The sequence below is a fragment of the Sinocyclocheilus grahami genome, unplaced genomic scaffold (genome assembly GCF_001515645.1).
Source record: "Sinocyclocheilus grahami isolate Dianchi unplaced genomic scaffold, SAMN03320097.WGS_v1.1 scaffold63.1, whole genome shotgun sequence".
Taxonomy (NCBI): domain Eukaryota; kingdom Metazoa; phylum Chordata; class Actinopteri; order Cypriniformes; family Cyprinidae; genus Sinocyclocheilus; species Sinocyclocheilus grahami.
This window is the reverse complement of record NW_015505242.1, coordinates 487257-505350: the sequence shown is the minus strand read 5'-3', so window position 1 is coordinate 505350 and position 18094 is coordinate 487257. Positions and strand designations below refer to the sequence as shown.

Genomic DNA, 18094 nt, shown 5'->3' with positions numbered 1-18094 from the left:
TACAGAAATTACTTTACCTGTCTTTAGCAGACTTTTTATATTGATTGAGCCTGTATATGTGTTTGTGTCAGGATGAGGGAGACCCAGCCACAAGTGTTGAAGAGCTGGAGAAACAGATTGAGAAATTATCAAAGGTAAATTCAAATCTCATAATTTAAGGCTGTATGATTTGGGGGGGAAATCGAATTGCAATTTTTCTGTTAAAATGTGTGGATGCAATTAATTTTTGTTTTTCAGAAAGGTCCAGGTTTACTGTGCTTGTACAGCTATGCAATTTAGCCCAAACTTTTGTGACTTCTATATCAATATAACTATAAAATATAAATATTGATTATAATTATAATAATATAGTATATAATTAGTAATACTATTAAATAATAACTTACGGAAACTGTAAAACTAATATTTATGTTTTAATTTTCAAAGGTTAAACCATCAATTTTGGCAGAAAAATGCAGGGAGCCCTCAAAGCTTCTCTTTTGTTGATAATAGCCGATTTATAAGGTGGTTGGCTCATGTTGCGTCCCAAATGCACATTTTAAATTACCAAACTGAAAGCAGATATGAAAATAAGCCGCTCTGAGACATTGAAAACACCAGGACATGAGCTGCTCGTGTGTAAATGAACACAGTGCTGCACTTTATTTATTTAAATAAATTGCAGCCTTTATGAATTTATAATCGCACTAAGCCATATTGCAATTACGGTTTTATATCAATTAATTGTGCAGCCCTATCATAATTACATATACAGTCCCACACAAAGACCCACTAATGTGTATTTCTGTGTGAGTACAGCAGCAAAACCTGATCCGTCGGAAACTGTTTGAGTCATCTCATGCCCTGCGGTCCATGTCATACGGGCAGGACCGGTACCGCCGCAGATACTGGGTCCTCCCACAGTGTGGAGGGGTTTACATAGAGGGGTTAGAAAGTGGAGAAGGTGAGTATCTACCCATCCCTCCGTTTATCCATAAATGCATTTGCGTACAGCCACTAATTATGTTTTCCTTCTGTCTCTCATGTAGGGGTCAAGGAGCTGGAGAAAGAGCGTGAGAGGTTGAGAAACTTTCCAGTTGTGCAGGTCAAAGAGGAGCCCGAGGAAGTTCTGCAGCATCACCAGCATGAGGAGATACAGGGGGCTGTGAAGGAGGAGGTGAAACAGGAGGAGGAGAAGCCCATCGATCCTGATCAGGAGGCAAATAAAGAGATGCGCTCCTCCCCACTAAAAGAACAGCAGGAAACAGAGCTTGTGACCACGCCCCTTCAACCACCAGAACTCCGCCCCTCACAAAGCCCCCAGTGTCAGGAATTGCCTCACACACCTGTCAAAGCCAAGGGACTCTGCCACACCCACAATGGCTGCCCCACAATGGAAACTATATCAGCATCATCTCCAGCTCACTCTCCAACTACCTCTAAGCTGACAGAGGCCAGCAGCCCAAGCGCAGAGCACACAGTCCCTCCTCCTCTGCAGCTGGGCATCCCTGCGCACATCCTGCAGACGCAGCAGCTGGCGCAGACTCAGCTCCTGGCCAATGACCAGCTGCTCAAGGTCCTCAGTGAGCGCAGCGGGCACTGGTTCAGCCTGCTGCCTCGCTCACCCTGCGACGACACCTCCCTCATCCAGCCGTCTGCACACCCGCAGTCCTCGCCCTGCAGCAACACCGCCAGCACACGGCCCAAAACTCCACCTCCACCATCTACCTCCTCTCTGCACCATCATCTGCTTCCTCTTTCTGTGTCTGCAAGCCCTCTGAACCCCTCACCGGGTGGAATCAGCAACCTCAGTTTGCAGGTAATTACACATCCTACTTGAGATATATTTCATATTTACAGTGTCCAGCATGATAAAGAGACAAACAATAAATCTCTTCCATGTTAATCAGAGCTTTTGTCCTAACCAAGACAATTTGTTAGTTGTTTGGATTCAATTTCTTTCACGTTATTTTGGGTAGCTCAACCGACAGTGATATCTCAGTGGTTCAAAAGTCTTGCTTCACATGGCTTCATGAAATATGCCCAAGTGTTATGATGTCTGCTTCCTCTTTCTGTGTCTGCAAGCCCTCTGAACCCCTCACCGGGTGGAATCAGCAACCTCAGTTTGCAGGTAATTACCCATCCTACTTGAGATATATTTCATATTTACAGTGTCCAGCATGATAAAGAGACAAACAATAAATCTCTTCCATGTTAATCAGAGCTTTTGTCCTAATCAAGACAATTTGTTAGTTGTTTGGATTCAATTTCTTTCACGTTATTTTGGGTAGCTCAACCGACAGTGATATCTCAGTGGTTCAAAAGTCTTGCTTCACATGGCTTCATGAAATATGCCCAAGTGTTATGATGATGTGAATGTTCGAACATGTTCTGATTGGTTGTGATTGTTTAATGTTGCAACGAATTGAAAATCAGAAACCAAAAATTCTGAAAATAAAACACAATTAATTTAAAATAACGATCACATTTATGTTATAATATCATACAGTTAACTGATTGCACCTTCTTATTTCATTTATGTGACTTTCTATGACATACAGACAAAAATAAAAAATATTAGACCAAGTGTCTAATATTTCTTCTAAATTGTGTGGCTCGTGGCTCAACTCTAAATCAGAGGCTCTTACCTTTTTGAAAGTCCTTCATTGTCCACAACAATATTCAAAGACCCCTTGACTGTACCAGCTATTCATGATTTACTGGATAAAGATTAAGTATGAGAATACAATTTTAATTTTTTTTTGTAATTTCTACCTGATAAAATGTTTTCGCTTGGAATAAGTAGAAAAATTTGCATTTATTATAAAAATTCTCACAGCGTTTTACGATTTTGTTTCCAGGTCTAGAAATCACAAATTTAAAATTAGGCTTCCTCATAGGTTTTTCCAAACAGTTGTTGAGTTGGTGAATTAAAATAAGAAAAATCTTGATTTTTATGTTTGTTTTCTCCTATTTTAAATAATCTTGACACCCCCTTGGAGATTTGAAGAGGCCCCCTAGTGGGACCCAGCCCCTTGGTTGAGATGCACTAATCTAAATGATATGGTTGCTCATCATGTATCTCCTCCCAGGTGAAGGCAGGTGGAGCTCTGATTGGTTTGCCTTTGGGTAACTGGTCCGGTGGGGTCATCAGCCCCAATCTCCCCCAATGTAGCAGCCCCCTGCACATGTACCCCTCAGTGGAGGGCAGTGCCAGCCCCCTGCTAGCACCCAGCGTCTCAACCAGCAAAAGTGGTTCTCCTGTTCCCACTGTGGAGAAGCTTACGTCTGTTCCTTCTCCAATGGCACTGGACCTTCCTAGGAATCACGACCACCCCAAACCCCTGCCCATACCAGAGAGTAAGTGCTGTACAGTCAAGTAATTCACTCAGAAATCACACCTACAATTGACCCTTCGCATAAACCCGCCCTCTTTAGTTACTGTTGCTATGTCTGACAAGCCATGTTCTCACGCAGTAAAAAATACATTGCAGAGCAAAGAGGAAACTGACAACACGCCGACAGAAAAGACAGAACAGGTTACTTCTGGTATTTTAAGAAATTCAAACAATATATACCGTTTTGTGCATATCTTTAATATGTCATGACAGATCGCTGTATTGCCTCAGTTTAAGCGGTACATGAACCGCTCGTCTTTTCATATTTACTTAAAGCACGAAATAAACATGAATGAACATCAGAACATATTTTATTTTCAACTGTGGAAAGACGTCAATACACACAATTTTTCATGTTTAAGTCCACCGAAGTTAACCTACTCTCCTGTCTGATTTGTTTGTCGCACAAAATGGCGAATTCAGTGTTATGATTGGTCAGATCGCCTGTCAATCAAGCTCTTTGCGAAGGGTCAATTGCTACTTCCATCTACTATTATTATTTAACTACTTCTACTAGTTGTTAAATAATAATGATGCACTTTTAGTCTGTAAGATTCACCCATAATTCTCAACAACAATGTGTCATTAGTCCAGTTTTGTTTGGGGTTGTTGACAGTAATGGTTTTGGCTGATTGGCAGACATGCTGCTGGGCTGGTGGAAGGTAACAGACATGGAGAAGCTGAAAGCGCTAGTGAATGCTCTCCACAGCAGAGGCATCCGAGAGAGAGCCCTGCAGAAGCAGCTGCAGAAATCCATGGATCTCATTGCACAGACCTGTAACAAGAACCGAGAGGGTGAGTTGAGTCTCTAAGAAATAACACAATGTGTCTGTGTGTGTTTTAGCTTACAGATGTAGCCATGGAAAAAGTTCAAACAGACCAAAAGACCAAGACCGCCAGAGATAGCTTAGTTACCATTGTTAACACATTTTAACATATTAACACATTTACATAATTTGACCTTCCAGTAGTTTCATTCTGTTCAGTGTATTGATTTCAGTACACATACAAACATACAACAGCCCACGTGTCATAAAATGATGGAAAAAGACCTTCATACTGCATATTTCTTTTTAAATGAAATCCATGTAAGACTCATAACAAAACTAAATTCAGGGATGGAATTCTTCTGGGGGAAAAAATCTGAGGGATTACTCACCCGGTAACGTTTTTATCAGTGGTGGTGAGAATTTGAGATTGCTTCATTCTATTATAAAATTAGCAACGATTGTGATGGAATTATATAGATTTAGGCTATAGTCTGACACGCTACATGTCTGCTGTAACAGTACTGTGTTTTCAGTTTCGATTCACTACTGCGTTAGAGTCGCTTTAATTTGCATTTGGGAACACAACATTCATCATTAGCTTCGTTTATAAATCTGTTGTTGTTTACAAAGAGTCAGTGTCACATGATCCTTCAGAAATCATTCTAATATGCTGATTTGCTGCTCAAAAAACATTTACTAGTTATTATTATCAGTGTTAAAACCGTTTTTGCTGCTTAACATTTTTATGGAAACAATGATACCACACAAACTTTTGTGGTAAGATTTGTATTTTTTTATTTTATTCATTTTTTTATTCATCATACATTAAAGTGATGAAAAGTGAGTGAAGACATTTAAAGTGTTACAAAAGATTTATATTTAATAAATGCTTTATTAAATTTAATAAACATATTTGATAATTGCAAATTAATGCTGTTCATTGAACTTTCAATTGATCAAAAAATCCTGAAAAATAAAATGTATCACAATTTCCACAAAATATGAAGCAGCACAACTGTTTCAACATTGATAATCAGAAATGTTTCTTGGGCATCAAATCAAATTGTAATGATTTCTGAAAGATCATGTAACACTGAATACTGGTGTAATGATGCAGAAAATTCTGCTTTGCATCACAGGATTAAATTACATTGTAAAATTAATATTTTTTTTTACAATATTGCTGTTTTCTTTTTTTTATCAAATTGACCAATTATATTATATTATTATCATGATTATTAAATTCTGCTTTTTATTTTTACAGAACAAGTATGTATTATTACAATATAAGATATATATTTTAATGTGATAAAATATATATTTTTTAAATACCCGTTCATCCGTTCTCACCCTGGCTCCAGTTTCGGGTTTTTGGTTGTCGTGCTGTGTGTTTTTTTTTTTTTTTCTTCCTCTCGCTCCCTCGCCTGCACCCTTCCTGTTTTTGGCTGCATGGTTTTAATCAGCATTGCACAGATGGAGTTTGAAAACATCAAAAGCTGATTTGTTTTCTGATACTTCTAAGTGCATGGTACACCACAGATCTCCGTCTTCATGTATGGCTTTTAAGTCATGCCACAGAATTGTATCACACTATATAGGCTGTACATCTGTGTGTGTGTGTTTATGTGTGTGCTTTTGAAAGCTCAGGGTCTCAGCTGCTCAATCTAACAGAAACATTAAGGACAAATTACAGGTTTGAAATAAACCCCCTCTCTGATCTGTGCGTTGTGCTTTTGTGTGTTGCAGGGGAGAGGAAGAGATTGCTCCAGGGATGAAGCTGTGGCGGAAAGCTCTGAATGAGCTACGCAGCTCCTCTCAGCTGGCCATGTGTCTGCAGCAGCTCCAGAAATCCATCGCCTGGGAAAGGTCCATCATGAAAGTGGTAGGTGATGTCATACACAAACCACAGGCGTCACTGTCTAGAAGTGTATTTGTTATATATCTACAGTATACAGTGTTATAGTTTCCATACTTATATGCCTGTTTGTGTTTTCAGTACTGTCAGATGTGCCGAAAGGGCGATAATGAAGACCTGCTTTTGCTGTGTGACGGCTGTGATAAAGGGTGTCACACCTATTGCCACAAACCCAAGATAACCAACATCCCAGAGGGAGACTGGTACTGCCCTGCTTGCATCTCCAAGGTAACCGCCTCCAGTTCACATCATTACGAGTACAAGTGCTCATTTGCTGAGGCGCATGTTTTCAGAGCTATGTGTCTGAGAAGATGCGCTTATGTCTTTGAGATTTCAGTCTATTTTTTTTTTTAATGTTTTTGAACGTTTTTTATTTGTATTATTTATTTGATAAAAAATATAGTAAAATCAATAATATTTTAATATATTTTAACATTTTATTTATTCCTGTGATGCAAAGCTGAATTTTCTGCAGCCATTACTCCAGTCTTCAGTGTCAAATAATCCTTCAGAAATCATTCTAATATGCTGATTTGGTGCTCGAGAATTATTTCATATTATTATCAATGTTGAAAACAGTTGAGCTGCTTATTAAAAAAGTATAGTGTTTTTGTGGAAACCGTGGTACATTTTTTTTTTTTCAGTGTTCTTTGATGAACAGAAAGTTCAAAAGAATAGCATTTATTTGAAATAGATTTTTTTGCCCCAAACTCTATTCAAACTCTAGTCTATTAAAAAGATATGCATTGCATACCCCCTTTTGCATTAATAATAATAATAATAGTAAACAACATTAATAAGAATAATAGTGTAGTAGTAGTATAAATAATGATAAAATGTGTTTTCTGTGGATCTGTGGAAATGACTGAAAGTGACTGCAAGTGCTAATGAGTTCTAATTATTTAGTCTAGCACTGTGAGCAGTGATGTGTACTGTGTTCACTGACTTATTTGGAGTGTTATTAAGTGTTTTTTCATGTATGTTAATGTGTTGTAAATGTGTTACGTGTAGCATAATGAACCTGTAAATCTGAACTAGTCCTGTACACACTTTCAGGCAAGCGGTCAGCCACCTAAATCTAGGAAGACTCCGAATCGTACACCACCAGCCAGTGGAGGAAAAAAGGCGACAGAAGCAGCCAAGAAAAGCAAGAAGCAGACTGAGACGTGTGAAGAAGAAGAAGCCAACAGCAGCAACAACAGCACCCCAAAGAAAGCAGCTGCCACCGCCACTCAGTCCAAGAAGAACCTCTCCACCCCCCCAGCACCCAAACCAGACAGCCCTGCCTGTGTAAAAAGAGCCAAAACAGCCAGAGACAACAACCGGGACCTGGGCCTCTGCAGGTGCCGCCTGCATTCTGTTATTTTCTCTGTGTATTCCTGGACATGGAATGGTTTTTAAATGCAGCTCTCATGTACATTTGAATTTCTCAGGATTCTGTTGGCTGAACTGGAACGTCATCAGGACGCCCGGCCCTTCCTCACACCGGTTAACCTCAAATCTGTACCAGGGTACCGCAAAGTCATTAAAAAACCTATGGACTTCTCCACTATCCGTGAAAAACTCGTCAGTAGCCAGTAAGTGTCTCTCACGTGGATTTGAAAAATGCAAAAAAGTAAAAGCTGCATACTGGCGGGGGAAGGGGGCATGAAATACTGGAAGATGGAAAATTAACCAAAATATTTTTTTTTATACTTATTTAATAATTCTTACAAGTATTTTAATAAATACTTTCATAAATCATATCAAATTAAATATATGTAGTTAAAAACATTTTATTTAAGCATTTTATTGGAAAATTATTTTATGTATTAAGTTTTTTTTGTTAATGCTCTGGAATAAAATAAATATTAATAAGAAAAAAATAAACGAATGCACAAAAATATAGACTTTACAAATGAACATAATATCCATAACAAGAAAAAAAACTGCAAATATAGATTATGCTCCATGTATTATTAAAAATAATATCAATTTATAAAAACGTAAATGCCTAAATAAACCATTTTCCCTTTTCCCTTTTTAAAACTAATGAAATGAATGCACTGTTTTTTTTTATCATGTACCATTTTAAATCATTTCCACTAAAATAAATGACTAAAATATACATCAAATATGAATAAAACAAATGAAGTAAATAAATAAATCCTATTTAAAAAAAAATACACTTTACAAATGAGAATAATATGCCTATCAATAAAATGACAACAAATATAGGTTATGTTACATGTATCCTCAAATAAAATATTTTTAACTTTAAAATAATTTTTTTAAATTGACTAAAAAAAACTATTTACCTCTCAACAGTAAAATATAGATAGCACTGTCTTCCTTTATATGTAACACATACATATCCTAACGCTAAAAAACAAATGTTTTAGTGTTTCATGATTCATTAATAATGAGATGCAGATGCAGTCCTTGAATATTTTTCTCTGATTTTTAGGTATCAGAATTTAGAAACGTTCATCATTGATGTCAACCTGGTGTTCGACAACTGCGAGAAGTTCAACGAGGACAACTCTGACATCGGCCGAGCCGGGCACAACATGAGGAAGTTCTTTGAGAAGCGGTGGACTGAGCTGCTGAAGCAAACTAACTGAGGTGGTCTCGGACCACCACGGGCTGTCATTTCAAACCTGCAACCGGGGCTCAAAACAAGTCTCAGCTCTTTCTACGACACGGAGCCTTCAGGACCGACCAATCCCACATCAACACCCAAAGAGACACAAGACAGCGGGTGTCTTTGTGCAATACCATTTCCTTCTAGAAAAGAGAAATCGCACTGAAATTTCAACCATCAGAGCTGTACTAAGGAGAAAGGTCCCTTTCCACTACTTGTAAATATCTTTTTATTTTGGTTTTGTATTTTTACTTTATCGTTAATATTATAGTGAATGTATTTAATTTTTTAAATGATTATTTATGACTAAATAAAAGAAAGGTCCACTCTTCATTTTCTATGAAAAGGAAGAAACAGCAAAACCGCTTTAGATCTAATGGAATGTTTATTTGTTTGTGTTTTTCCTCTCCAAATATGAAACCAAGCCAAGAAAAAAAACTGTTTACACTGTTCTGTGCCATGTGGCATCAGAGTATTCAACCCTCTGAACGTGAACTAATGGCATCACTGTACACACACACACACACACACACACAGACAAGCAGGAGGCACCCATGTGTACATACTGTCTATTAATGTCAATATATTGAGTCTTGTTTGGAATGATGTGTACATATTGTTTCAGACATTGGATATTGTTTATGCCTTAGAACGTTTGTAGCAATTCATTTTAGTCTTAAAGTGATTAATAATATGCATTTATTGTTTGTACAGTATATACATATCCTCTACAAAACACTGTGGTCTCCTTAATCTTAGTAGTGCCTGCCCTTCAGAACAGGGTATAGGGAAAATTAATTTGTTCCTTCTCGTTTTGTTTAGTTTTTTCCCCTTTTTTGTAATGTTATTGTTTTCTTATACAAAACACATCAAGGCCTCCACTCAAAGGCATACTGTACGAAACTCTTATCTGAACCCATATGAAAACTGTTGGAGTATTCTTCAGTATCGCTGGCCCCAGAGGCGCTCTGAGATGGACAGCAGGCGTTCTGTAACCACATGTGTCTGAGTCTCCCGCGTGCATCGTGGCCCACTGGAGGCAGATAGAACAGAGTTTTTTTTGTACCTGCGTCAGAGTACTTGAAGTTATTTTATTTAAAGATATTGTGGGAAACAAATGGTAGCGTTCTTTTTGTAGAAGCATTATTTTTCACTAGTGTGTGTGTGTGTGTGTACGTGAGAGTGCGAGCGTGTGTTTGTGCGAGTGTGTGGATGTTTGGCACGGACTTATTAAAAGGATGTTTTTAAATCCAGACAGTGTCTAATGTGTTATTTTATTCCTTTTCCCATGGGCAGTGGTCTAATTTTCTTTCATTTTACGGGTCATGTTATTATAGAAAAAAGCTTCTTTTTTTTATTAACATTTTTAAATTTGTATGAAATACTTGTATTCACCATTTTTTGTTCAAGAGTTTAACCCTTAAATGGGCAGCAACCAAAAAATTATATTAATTTATTTAAACATTTTTAAATATTAATGCACGTCCTTTTATTGAGTGTTTAACCCTTAAATGTGCAGCAATAACAACAACAACAATATGCTAAAATTGCTATTTTCCAACACATTAGGACACTTGACAAATTTTACAGTTTGTCTCGCCATGAAAATGAATTGTAAAAGATATTAGATTTACTCAAAGGTGAGCAAGCTTCTTTGCACTGCTGCCAAATGGTGAGTTTTATACCAGATCACTTGACCCTGGTATTTGCTGGGACCTCTTTTCAGTATTTTTCCCCAATCCTCATAAATATTTGTCTATTCGTCTCCAACAGCGAGAGAGAAAAAAATCATAGTAATAAAATGTTATTTTGTTACAATTATTAACATTGAATGAAAATGTTAATTGCACAAATAAGTGCATAAAATTGAATATGGCTGTGCACGAAATGAGCAAATGCACACATTTACAGCCAGTGTTGCCAACTAATTTTCAGGGGAAGTTGCTAAAGGAAAGGTTGATTTGTTGCTAAAAGTTGCTAAATGATGTTGTGATGACGTCATTACGTGCAAAATTGTGTCAAATCTCAGCAAAAACATATTTTATATATGTTCATTTAGATTTGTTCGTAGCAATATAAATGCATAATATAATATTAAAATATAAATAACTTTTTTAATTCATTGAATTATCGAAAACGTACACATTTTTGAACGATTACAATTTAAGTTTTATACTTTAAAGCAGTTTATTAGTAGTTAGTTAGCATGCTGCACTCTAAGAAAAGTCAAAAAAAGAATGCACAATCTACTGTGTTAATATGAAGGAATTTTCTGGATTGATTTTTCCACAGGTTTTTGTACCTGCATTTTTAATTACGCATTGTATTTTGTGTTTTCGGGTTACAACGGGTAACGGATAATGTCCTGGAAAATTACTAGCAGCTTTTCCACTTTTCTGCATATTTTTCTTACAGTGTACTAACTCATCAACAATCACAGGTACAAGCTACTAACAAAGTGTCTCATAAATGAAAAATAACAGGATTCAATTACTATTATTATTATTACTATTAAATGAAACACTTGCAAATAGCAGCTAACTTGATTCCTGTAACGTGTGTACTGCTAGGCATCTTTGGTTTCCTCTTTTTATGTCATTGAAATGGTCAATTGTGCCTTTTTATCGTTTGAGTCACTTATCAAAAGTTGCTAAAAGCTGCCAAATAAATGTAAAAAAAATAGCTACATTTGTTGCTAGGTGCTTTTGGAAGAAAAAGTTGCTAGGGTAGTCTGAAAAGCTGCTAAATGTAGCAGCAAAATTGCTAAGTTGGCAACACTGTTTACAGCAGTCTCCTAAATGCAGCGCTGTAAACAAAAACCACGTGGGGTCCCTGAAAGTCACGTGACAGGACCAGGAAGCGCTCGCGAAAGGTGCGTCATGTCTTCGAACACAGATTACATTTGACAAACAATAACAATACATAAAATATATTGAAACGTAATACTGGGCTATTAAACATGATACTGGATAGTTTCAGAATGCTGTCTAGGGGTGACCAGAGGTATTACATCATGTTTTTCGTCAGTTTAAACAACTCGCGAAGCACGTTTGTAATGTCAAGTGGTTTGACTGTGTCGAATAATGGGTCAAACTCCAGCTTTTAGTGTTAGAAAGACGAAAGGTGAATGGTGTTGTCCGTTACGTCAGACACTTCCTCTTCCTGTGTTTTTAAAGGGACCAGTCAGACAACAAGACATAAACACAAACATGGTGTCTCTGGTCTGCACCTTACAAAGTCATCGAGATGATGTGAACTGCTGCGCGTTCTCCGGCTCTCTGCTGGCCACCTGCTCCGCTGATAAGAGCATCTGCGTTTACTCCACACGAGACTTCAGCGAGCTGCCCTTCTCCCCGCTGTCCGGACACGGCTACGGGGTGCACTGCTGCTGCTTCAGCGCCTGCGGTCAGTACCTGGCCTCCTGCTCCACTGATGCCACCACCGTGGTGTGGTCGATGGACACCGGAGAGATCGAGGCCGTCCTGGAGCATCCGGGCCGGAGTCCGGTGAGGGTGTGCGCCTTCTCTCCTGACTCATCTTACCTGGTATCTGGAGGGTCCGATGGGACCATCGCACTGTGGGACTTTACCTCCAGGACACTGCGCAGGTACATCAGCTTTTCATTGCTAGATAGGCCTATTTACTTTGACTTTACTTTTACTTTTAGTCATTTAGCAGACGCTTTTATCCAAAGCGACTTACAAATAAGAAGAAGTAATTCAAACTAAAAGCTAAAACTCTATAAATACTATATATATATATATACGAAGAACGGGCCCCAGCTCTTAAAAAGACAGTAGTATCATTATTCAGCTCAAGTCAGTTTAATGTTGATTCAGTTCAGTTCAATAATAATGTTGATGTTGTGAAATGAGTCAATTATTAAACTAATTTGATTCAGCTATAAAGCAGTTCTACAGAAGACACCATCATCAGTGTTATCATCCAGCTCAATTCAGTTAAAATGTTGTTTTTCTGATGCTGTCAGCACATTCAAATCAATATTTGGCAGTTATTTTATTATTTATAAATGTGGCAGTATTTAAATATGGAAATAAATACATGTGGGAATAAATAAATGTAAAACAAATAAACATAATAATGTATAATAAATAAAAACTAAATAAATAACTTCAAAAATAATTACAGAAAAAATAAATAAGGGGAAAGTAATATAAAAATAGGACCAAATTTAATTAAAATTAATTGTTAATTAATGTGTTAATAATTATTGTTTTATCAAGTCATTTATTTATTTATTTAATTTATTCCTTTCTTTCTTTTTAATTTTTAACAAGGTTTTTTAATAGTGAATAAATTAATTCCTTTTGTATGATAGTGTATAGAAAAGTATAGATTTATTTGCACTGCACCAGACCAGACCAGTGTTTGATTGACACTTGTGTATGGTGCTGTTTAGGACGGGCGCAGTGACTGACACCAGTATAGTGGCCTGCTCTTTCACTCCCAGCGGTCAGCTGTTCATCACCGGCTCCACATATGGTGACTTGCGACTGTGGGACCTGAATATGAACCATCTCCATGCGGAGAAGAACGCCCATGACCTCGGGGTCTCCTGCTGTCAGTTTGCTCCCCAGATAATGAAGGGTACGATTCCTGGATTTCAATTATTCTGATAAGTTTCGAAACACTTCCTTGCTGTATCAGCTTAAGTAATAATCAGGGCCCGGTTGCATGAAAGTCCTTAAAGGGGTGCTATTATGCTCTTTTACAAAGTCTTGATTTTGTATTGGGGGTGTACTAGAACAGGCTCTCATACTAGGTTGTTCGAAAAACAGATTATTTTTCACATATTTTACATTATTACAACACCTTTCTCCCCAGTCTGGCATGAACGGCTCGAATAGTTCCTGTATCAAATGAAGGCCCGCCTTCTGAAATACGACATGTGCTGTGATTGGTTAGCTGGACCAGTGTGTGTTGTGATTGGCACCACTCGGCGCCTGGTCGGGAAATGTCACGCCCCTTACCATAGCCGCCTGCGAGCTTCAGTGTAAATATTGCATCAAAATCAAATCAATTTGAGCGCGATTTAAATCCTGGATGATTGTATTCACTCTAAGTTCGTCTGCGACATAGTGATAAAATCCGTTACCTTCTCTAGTGCAGCTCAACCAGGTCTCGTCCCATTCGTCGGTATTTGTGATATCAGTATATTGTGATAAGTAATTAGGGAAACCTCCTGCTGACCAATGACGGAAAATTTACCAAATGTGAAAATGAACCCATGTTTTGATACTGCAAACACGCAGAGTTGTAAATGTGAGCAGGTGGACCGACAAGATAATGCATTATAAAAATCTAAACAATTAAGACAAATTATATTTATATTGTTATTTAATGTAATAATTGATTAATAATAATTGTTTAAATTGATATCATAATTGATACAACTCGTCCATTTACTTAAAAATGTATATAAAACGTTTTGTTTTGTGAAAACCTGTAAGTCATGCTTTTTACAGTCATTTTACAGTTTAATATGTTACCATAGTCATTGCCCTACTGCGCTCATATGTCTTAAGTCTTACATTTGAGTTTAAAAATCCTGCAGATACTGAGTTTAAGATGACTTAAGGAAGCTCGTTTGGTCCCTTAAATTTATTAAGGTGAAATGGTTACTAAGGACTGTGTAGAAACACTTAAGGGAACACTTAAATAATTAAGGGTAATACTTAATGGCAGCCTTAAGGTTCCTTAAGTTGACCCTTAGGTTTTTTTCTTGCAACCCACGTTTCACTAAGGACTCCCTTAACCTTATAACTAAGGGATTTCTTAGCATAAGGGCTTTCATGCAACCGGGCCCAGACACACTCTCCTAAATGTAGATTCATAAAGTCAGATTAATTTTAGTGAACTGATTTGTTTGCACAGTTAATAAATAAACAGATTCACTGATCAAGTATACAATTCACCAATTCATTTAAGTGCTTATGTCTTTATTGTAGCTAGATATTCAGTTAAATCATGTTTTATCATTATTTATATTCTGTTTAATGCTGTCACCCTAATTTAGGTTCACATTGTTTGTCAGATACTTCTGATTGTAAAAAGAGATACCATGTTTAAACACTTTTGATGATATTGTATGTAAATGGTTGAAATTTACACTACCACGTAAGTTTGGTGTCAGTACTTTTTTTTATTAATACTTTTATTCAGCAAGGACACAATAAATTGATCAAAAGTGGCAGCAAAGAGATTTATAATGATTTCGGTTTCAAGTAGATGCTGTTCTTTTGGCTGAAATTATCCTGTAATAAAAGTGTCACATTTTCCCACAAAAATATTAAGCACCACAATTGTTTTCAACACTGATAATATGGAAAATGAAAATTCAGTTTTGCCATCTCAGGAATAAATTACATTTAAAAATATATGAAAACAGAAAAAAGTTACATTGTAATATTTCACAATATTACAGTTTGTACTGTATTTTTGATGCAGCCTTGATAAGCATCAGAGACTTCTTTAAAAAAAAAAAAAAGACAGACCACAAATGGTAATAGATACTTTTTCAAAAGTGTAACTTGACTGTAGCTCGACTACTTCATATTATGATCTTGTAGTTTTGGCAACCTGTAAAATATTTTCAGAATAGCTTTCGTAACATTTCTTCTAATGTCTTCTTAGGATGAACCGCTGGTTAAATGAACAAAAGTAAACTATTAACTCTCTCTGTCTCTCTTTCACAGGCCCAGATGGCTGCGTTCAGTTTCGGCTGGCCTCATGTGGACAGGACAGTCTGTTGAAGATATGGATTGTTTCTCTTTTGTCTGCTGCAGGTAGCACCATCTGATACCTGCCCACCTGTGTCTTCTGTGTTTTTAGTGCGTGTGTTTGTGATTGATGTTTGTTGATCCACAGGCATTAAGATGCAGCTCGCTCACTCTCTGATGGGTCAGTCTGCTCCAGTTCTGTCCTGTGCTTACTCTGCTGATGGACAGATGTTGGTGTCAGGGTCAGTAATGCACACAAATACCTGAACTTCCACTGTAAAGATGGAATACAAAAAGTATTTTATCAACATTGAAAAATTAGCTACCTTTAGGTAAATTAAAAAAGATTATCTGGCCTTACTTTGCTCATGGCACTAAACATGCTAAGATCATGGGCTTGATTCCCAGGGAAAAGTTGCTTTGGATAAAAGCATCTGCCAAATGCATAAATGTAAATAATGTAAATGTGTGTTGATCCATTCCTTGCAGTTCAATTGTTGTCCACTGGGTGGTGCTGTGTAATCACAGACATCAGCATCGATGAGCGCTGGTTCTGAAGTCTGTTTGCTAACAATCTCTGCAGAAACTGATTCTTCTTCCACTGTGTGTCAGCAGACAGACAGGCTCAGTTTTACTGCACATAAAGGCCATAGAGGGCTTGTCTGACTCATGCCTTTTAAATGTCACTCTCTCTTTTCTTTCACAGATCGGTGGATAAGACCGTGACTGTGTATCAAGCTGTGAGTCTCATTCATATTCATCATATATTTCTGTCTAACCAATAAAAATAACAGATGATTGACAGCTTGGATGTCATCAGCATAATGTTTACATTTAAAATAACTAGTTGTTCTTTGCAGAACCAAGGTATCTTACTCTACACACTTAACCAGCATGATAGGTGAGTTGTGAGTCATGATTTCTGAGGTCTGAACTCTCAGTGTAAGTCGTTGAACCGTGTCGATTGGTCTCTTCCTGTTGGACAGGTATGTGACGGCCTGTGCCTTTTCCCCCACTGCTCCTCTCATCGCCACCGGCTCCATGGACAAAACTGTCAATATCTGGAGGGTAGAGGACGGCAGCGGTGCTCAGGGTGGGTTCCTGAGCTTTGAAAACCTATTCACTCTGCATTTCAAAGAAACATTTACAATGAATATGGGTCATTCCTGCTATACGGTACCTTTTAAACTCTGTAACCCCCTCAAAAAATGCTTTCATTTAAACATTTCTATAAAAGGGTAACTCTTATTTCAAAAATATGCTCTGGTCAAGCTCAGGAACATAAGGGTGTCAGCTTGAAGTTAATTTTCACAGTTTACAAAAACATTGTCCAGATTTCTATAATTTTATTCAACAGGATGGAATGTTGCTAATACTTTCTCTAAAATGGTCACTTCCTGGAGGATAATGCAATTAAGGACCTGTCTTTTGTTAAAAGGGCATTCACAGAAGACTAACAGTGTCCTAAGTCAAATTGAGGACAAAGAGGAAACTAATGAAATCATTACCAATTCAAATACATGTTTTTGAAAAGAAAAAGAAAATAAGGAAACACCTGGAATATTTCTTATTAAATTGCCAGTGTTTTATGTTAAAAGGGTAGTAGGAAAAATGGCAACATCTACTCAAACAAAATAGTAAAATACTAATTCCACATTCAATTAGTTCCCATATTTGATTGAAATAAAAAACGAATTAATGATGCCCACTATTTAAAGTGATAGTCCACCCAAAAATCTAATTTCTGTCATCATATACTCACCCTTATGTTATTCCAAACCTGTATGGATTTCTTTCTTCTGCTCAACACACACACAGGTTTGTTTCTGTGAATTGTGGGGACATTCCATAGGCGTAATGGTTTTTATACTGTACAAACCGTATTTTCTATTGCCCTACACCTAAACCTACCTACCCCTCACAGAAAACTTTCTGCATTTTTAGATTTTCAAAAAAAACTCATTCTAAATGATTTATAAGCCTTTTGAAATATGGGGACACTCAAAATGTCCTCATAAATCACCTTCTTGTTGTAATACCTATGTCATACCCATGTCACTATACAAATTTGTGTCCTCATAAATCACAAAAACCCGCGCGCACACACACACACACACACACACACGTGTATATATATATATATATACTACTCAAACAAAATAGTAAAATACTAATTCCACATTCAATTAGTTCCCATATTTGATTGAAATAAAAAACGAATTAATGATGCCCACTATTTAAAGTGATAGTCCACCCAAAAATCTAATTTCTGTCATCATATACTCACCCTTATGTTATTCCAAACCTGTATGGATTTCTTTCTTCTGCTCAACACACACACAGGTTTGTTTCTGTGAATTGTGGGGACATTCCATAGGCGTAATGGTTTTTATACTGTACAAACCGTATTTTCTATTGCCCTACACCTAAACCTACCTACCCCTCACAGAAAACTTTCTGCATTTTTAGATTTTCAAAAAAAACTCATTCTAAATGATTTATAAGCCTTTTGAAATATGGGGACACTCAAAATGTCCTCATAAATCACCTTCTTGTTGTAATACCTATGTCATACCCATGTCACTATACAAATTTGTGTCCTCATAAATCACAAAAACCCGCGCGCACACACACACACACACACACACACGTGTATATATATATATATA

At 37.1% G+C, this 18094-nt stretch overlaps 2 protein-coding genes across 5 annotated transcripts in view; both read left to right on the top strand.

Moving 5' to 3' along the window:
• The window catches only part of LOC107584817 (bromodomain adjacent to zinc finger domain protein 2B-like), a 90944-nt gene extending 81006 nt beyond the window's left edge, over window positions 1-9938 (top strand). The window contains exons 27-36 of the mRNA XM_016271585.1: window positions 72-134; window positions 799-943; window positions 1029-1798; window positions 3072-3339; window positions 4017-4172; window positions 5863-6029; window positions 6144-6290; window positions 7119-7405; window positions 7496-7639; window positions 8509-9938. Coding sequence (XP_016127071.1) covers window positions 72-134; window positions 799-943; window positions 1029-1798; window positions 3072-3339; window positions 4017-4172; window positions 5863-6029; window positions 6144-6290; window positions 7119-7405; window positions 7496-7639; window positions 8509-8665 — 2304 coding nt within the window. The 3' untranslated portion in view covers window positions 8666-9938. The remainder of the gene's footprint in view (window positions 1-71; window positions 135-798; window positions 944-1028; window positions 1799-3071; window positions 3340-4016; window positions 4173-5862; window positions 6030-6143; window positions 6291-7118; window positions 7406-7495; window positions 7640-8508) is intronic.
• A 1570-nt stretch (window positions 9939-11508) lies between these two features.
• The window catches only part of LOC107584764 (WD repeat, SAM and U-box domain-containing protein 1-like), a 10672-nt gene continuing 4086 nt past the window's right edge, over window positions 11509-18094 (top strand). For 2 of the 4 annotated variants that reach the window (XM_016271494.1, XM_016271493.1), the window contains exons 1-7: window positions 11564-12292; window positions 13106-13293; window positions 15402-15491; window positions 15574-15667; window positions 16132-16165; window positions 16286-16326; window positions 16412-16518. In XM_016271494.1, coding sequence (XP_016126980.1) covers window positions 11769-12292; window positions 13106-13293; window positions 15402-15491; window positions 15574-15667; window positions 16132-16165; window positions 16286-16326; window positions 16412-16518 — 1078 coding nt within the window. In that variant the 5' untranslated portion in view covers window positions 11564-11768. The other 2 variants (XM_016271496.1, XM_016271497.1) reach the window with 2 other exon arrangements.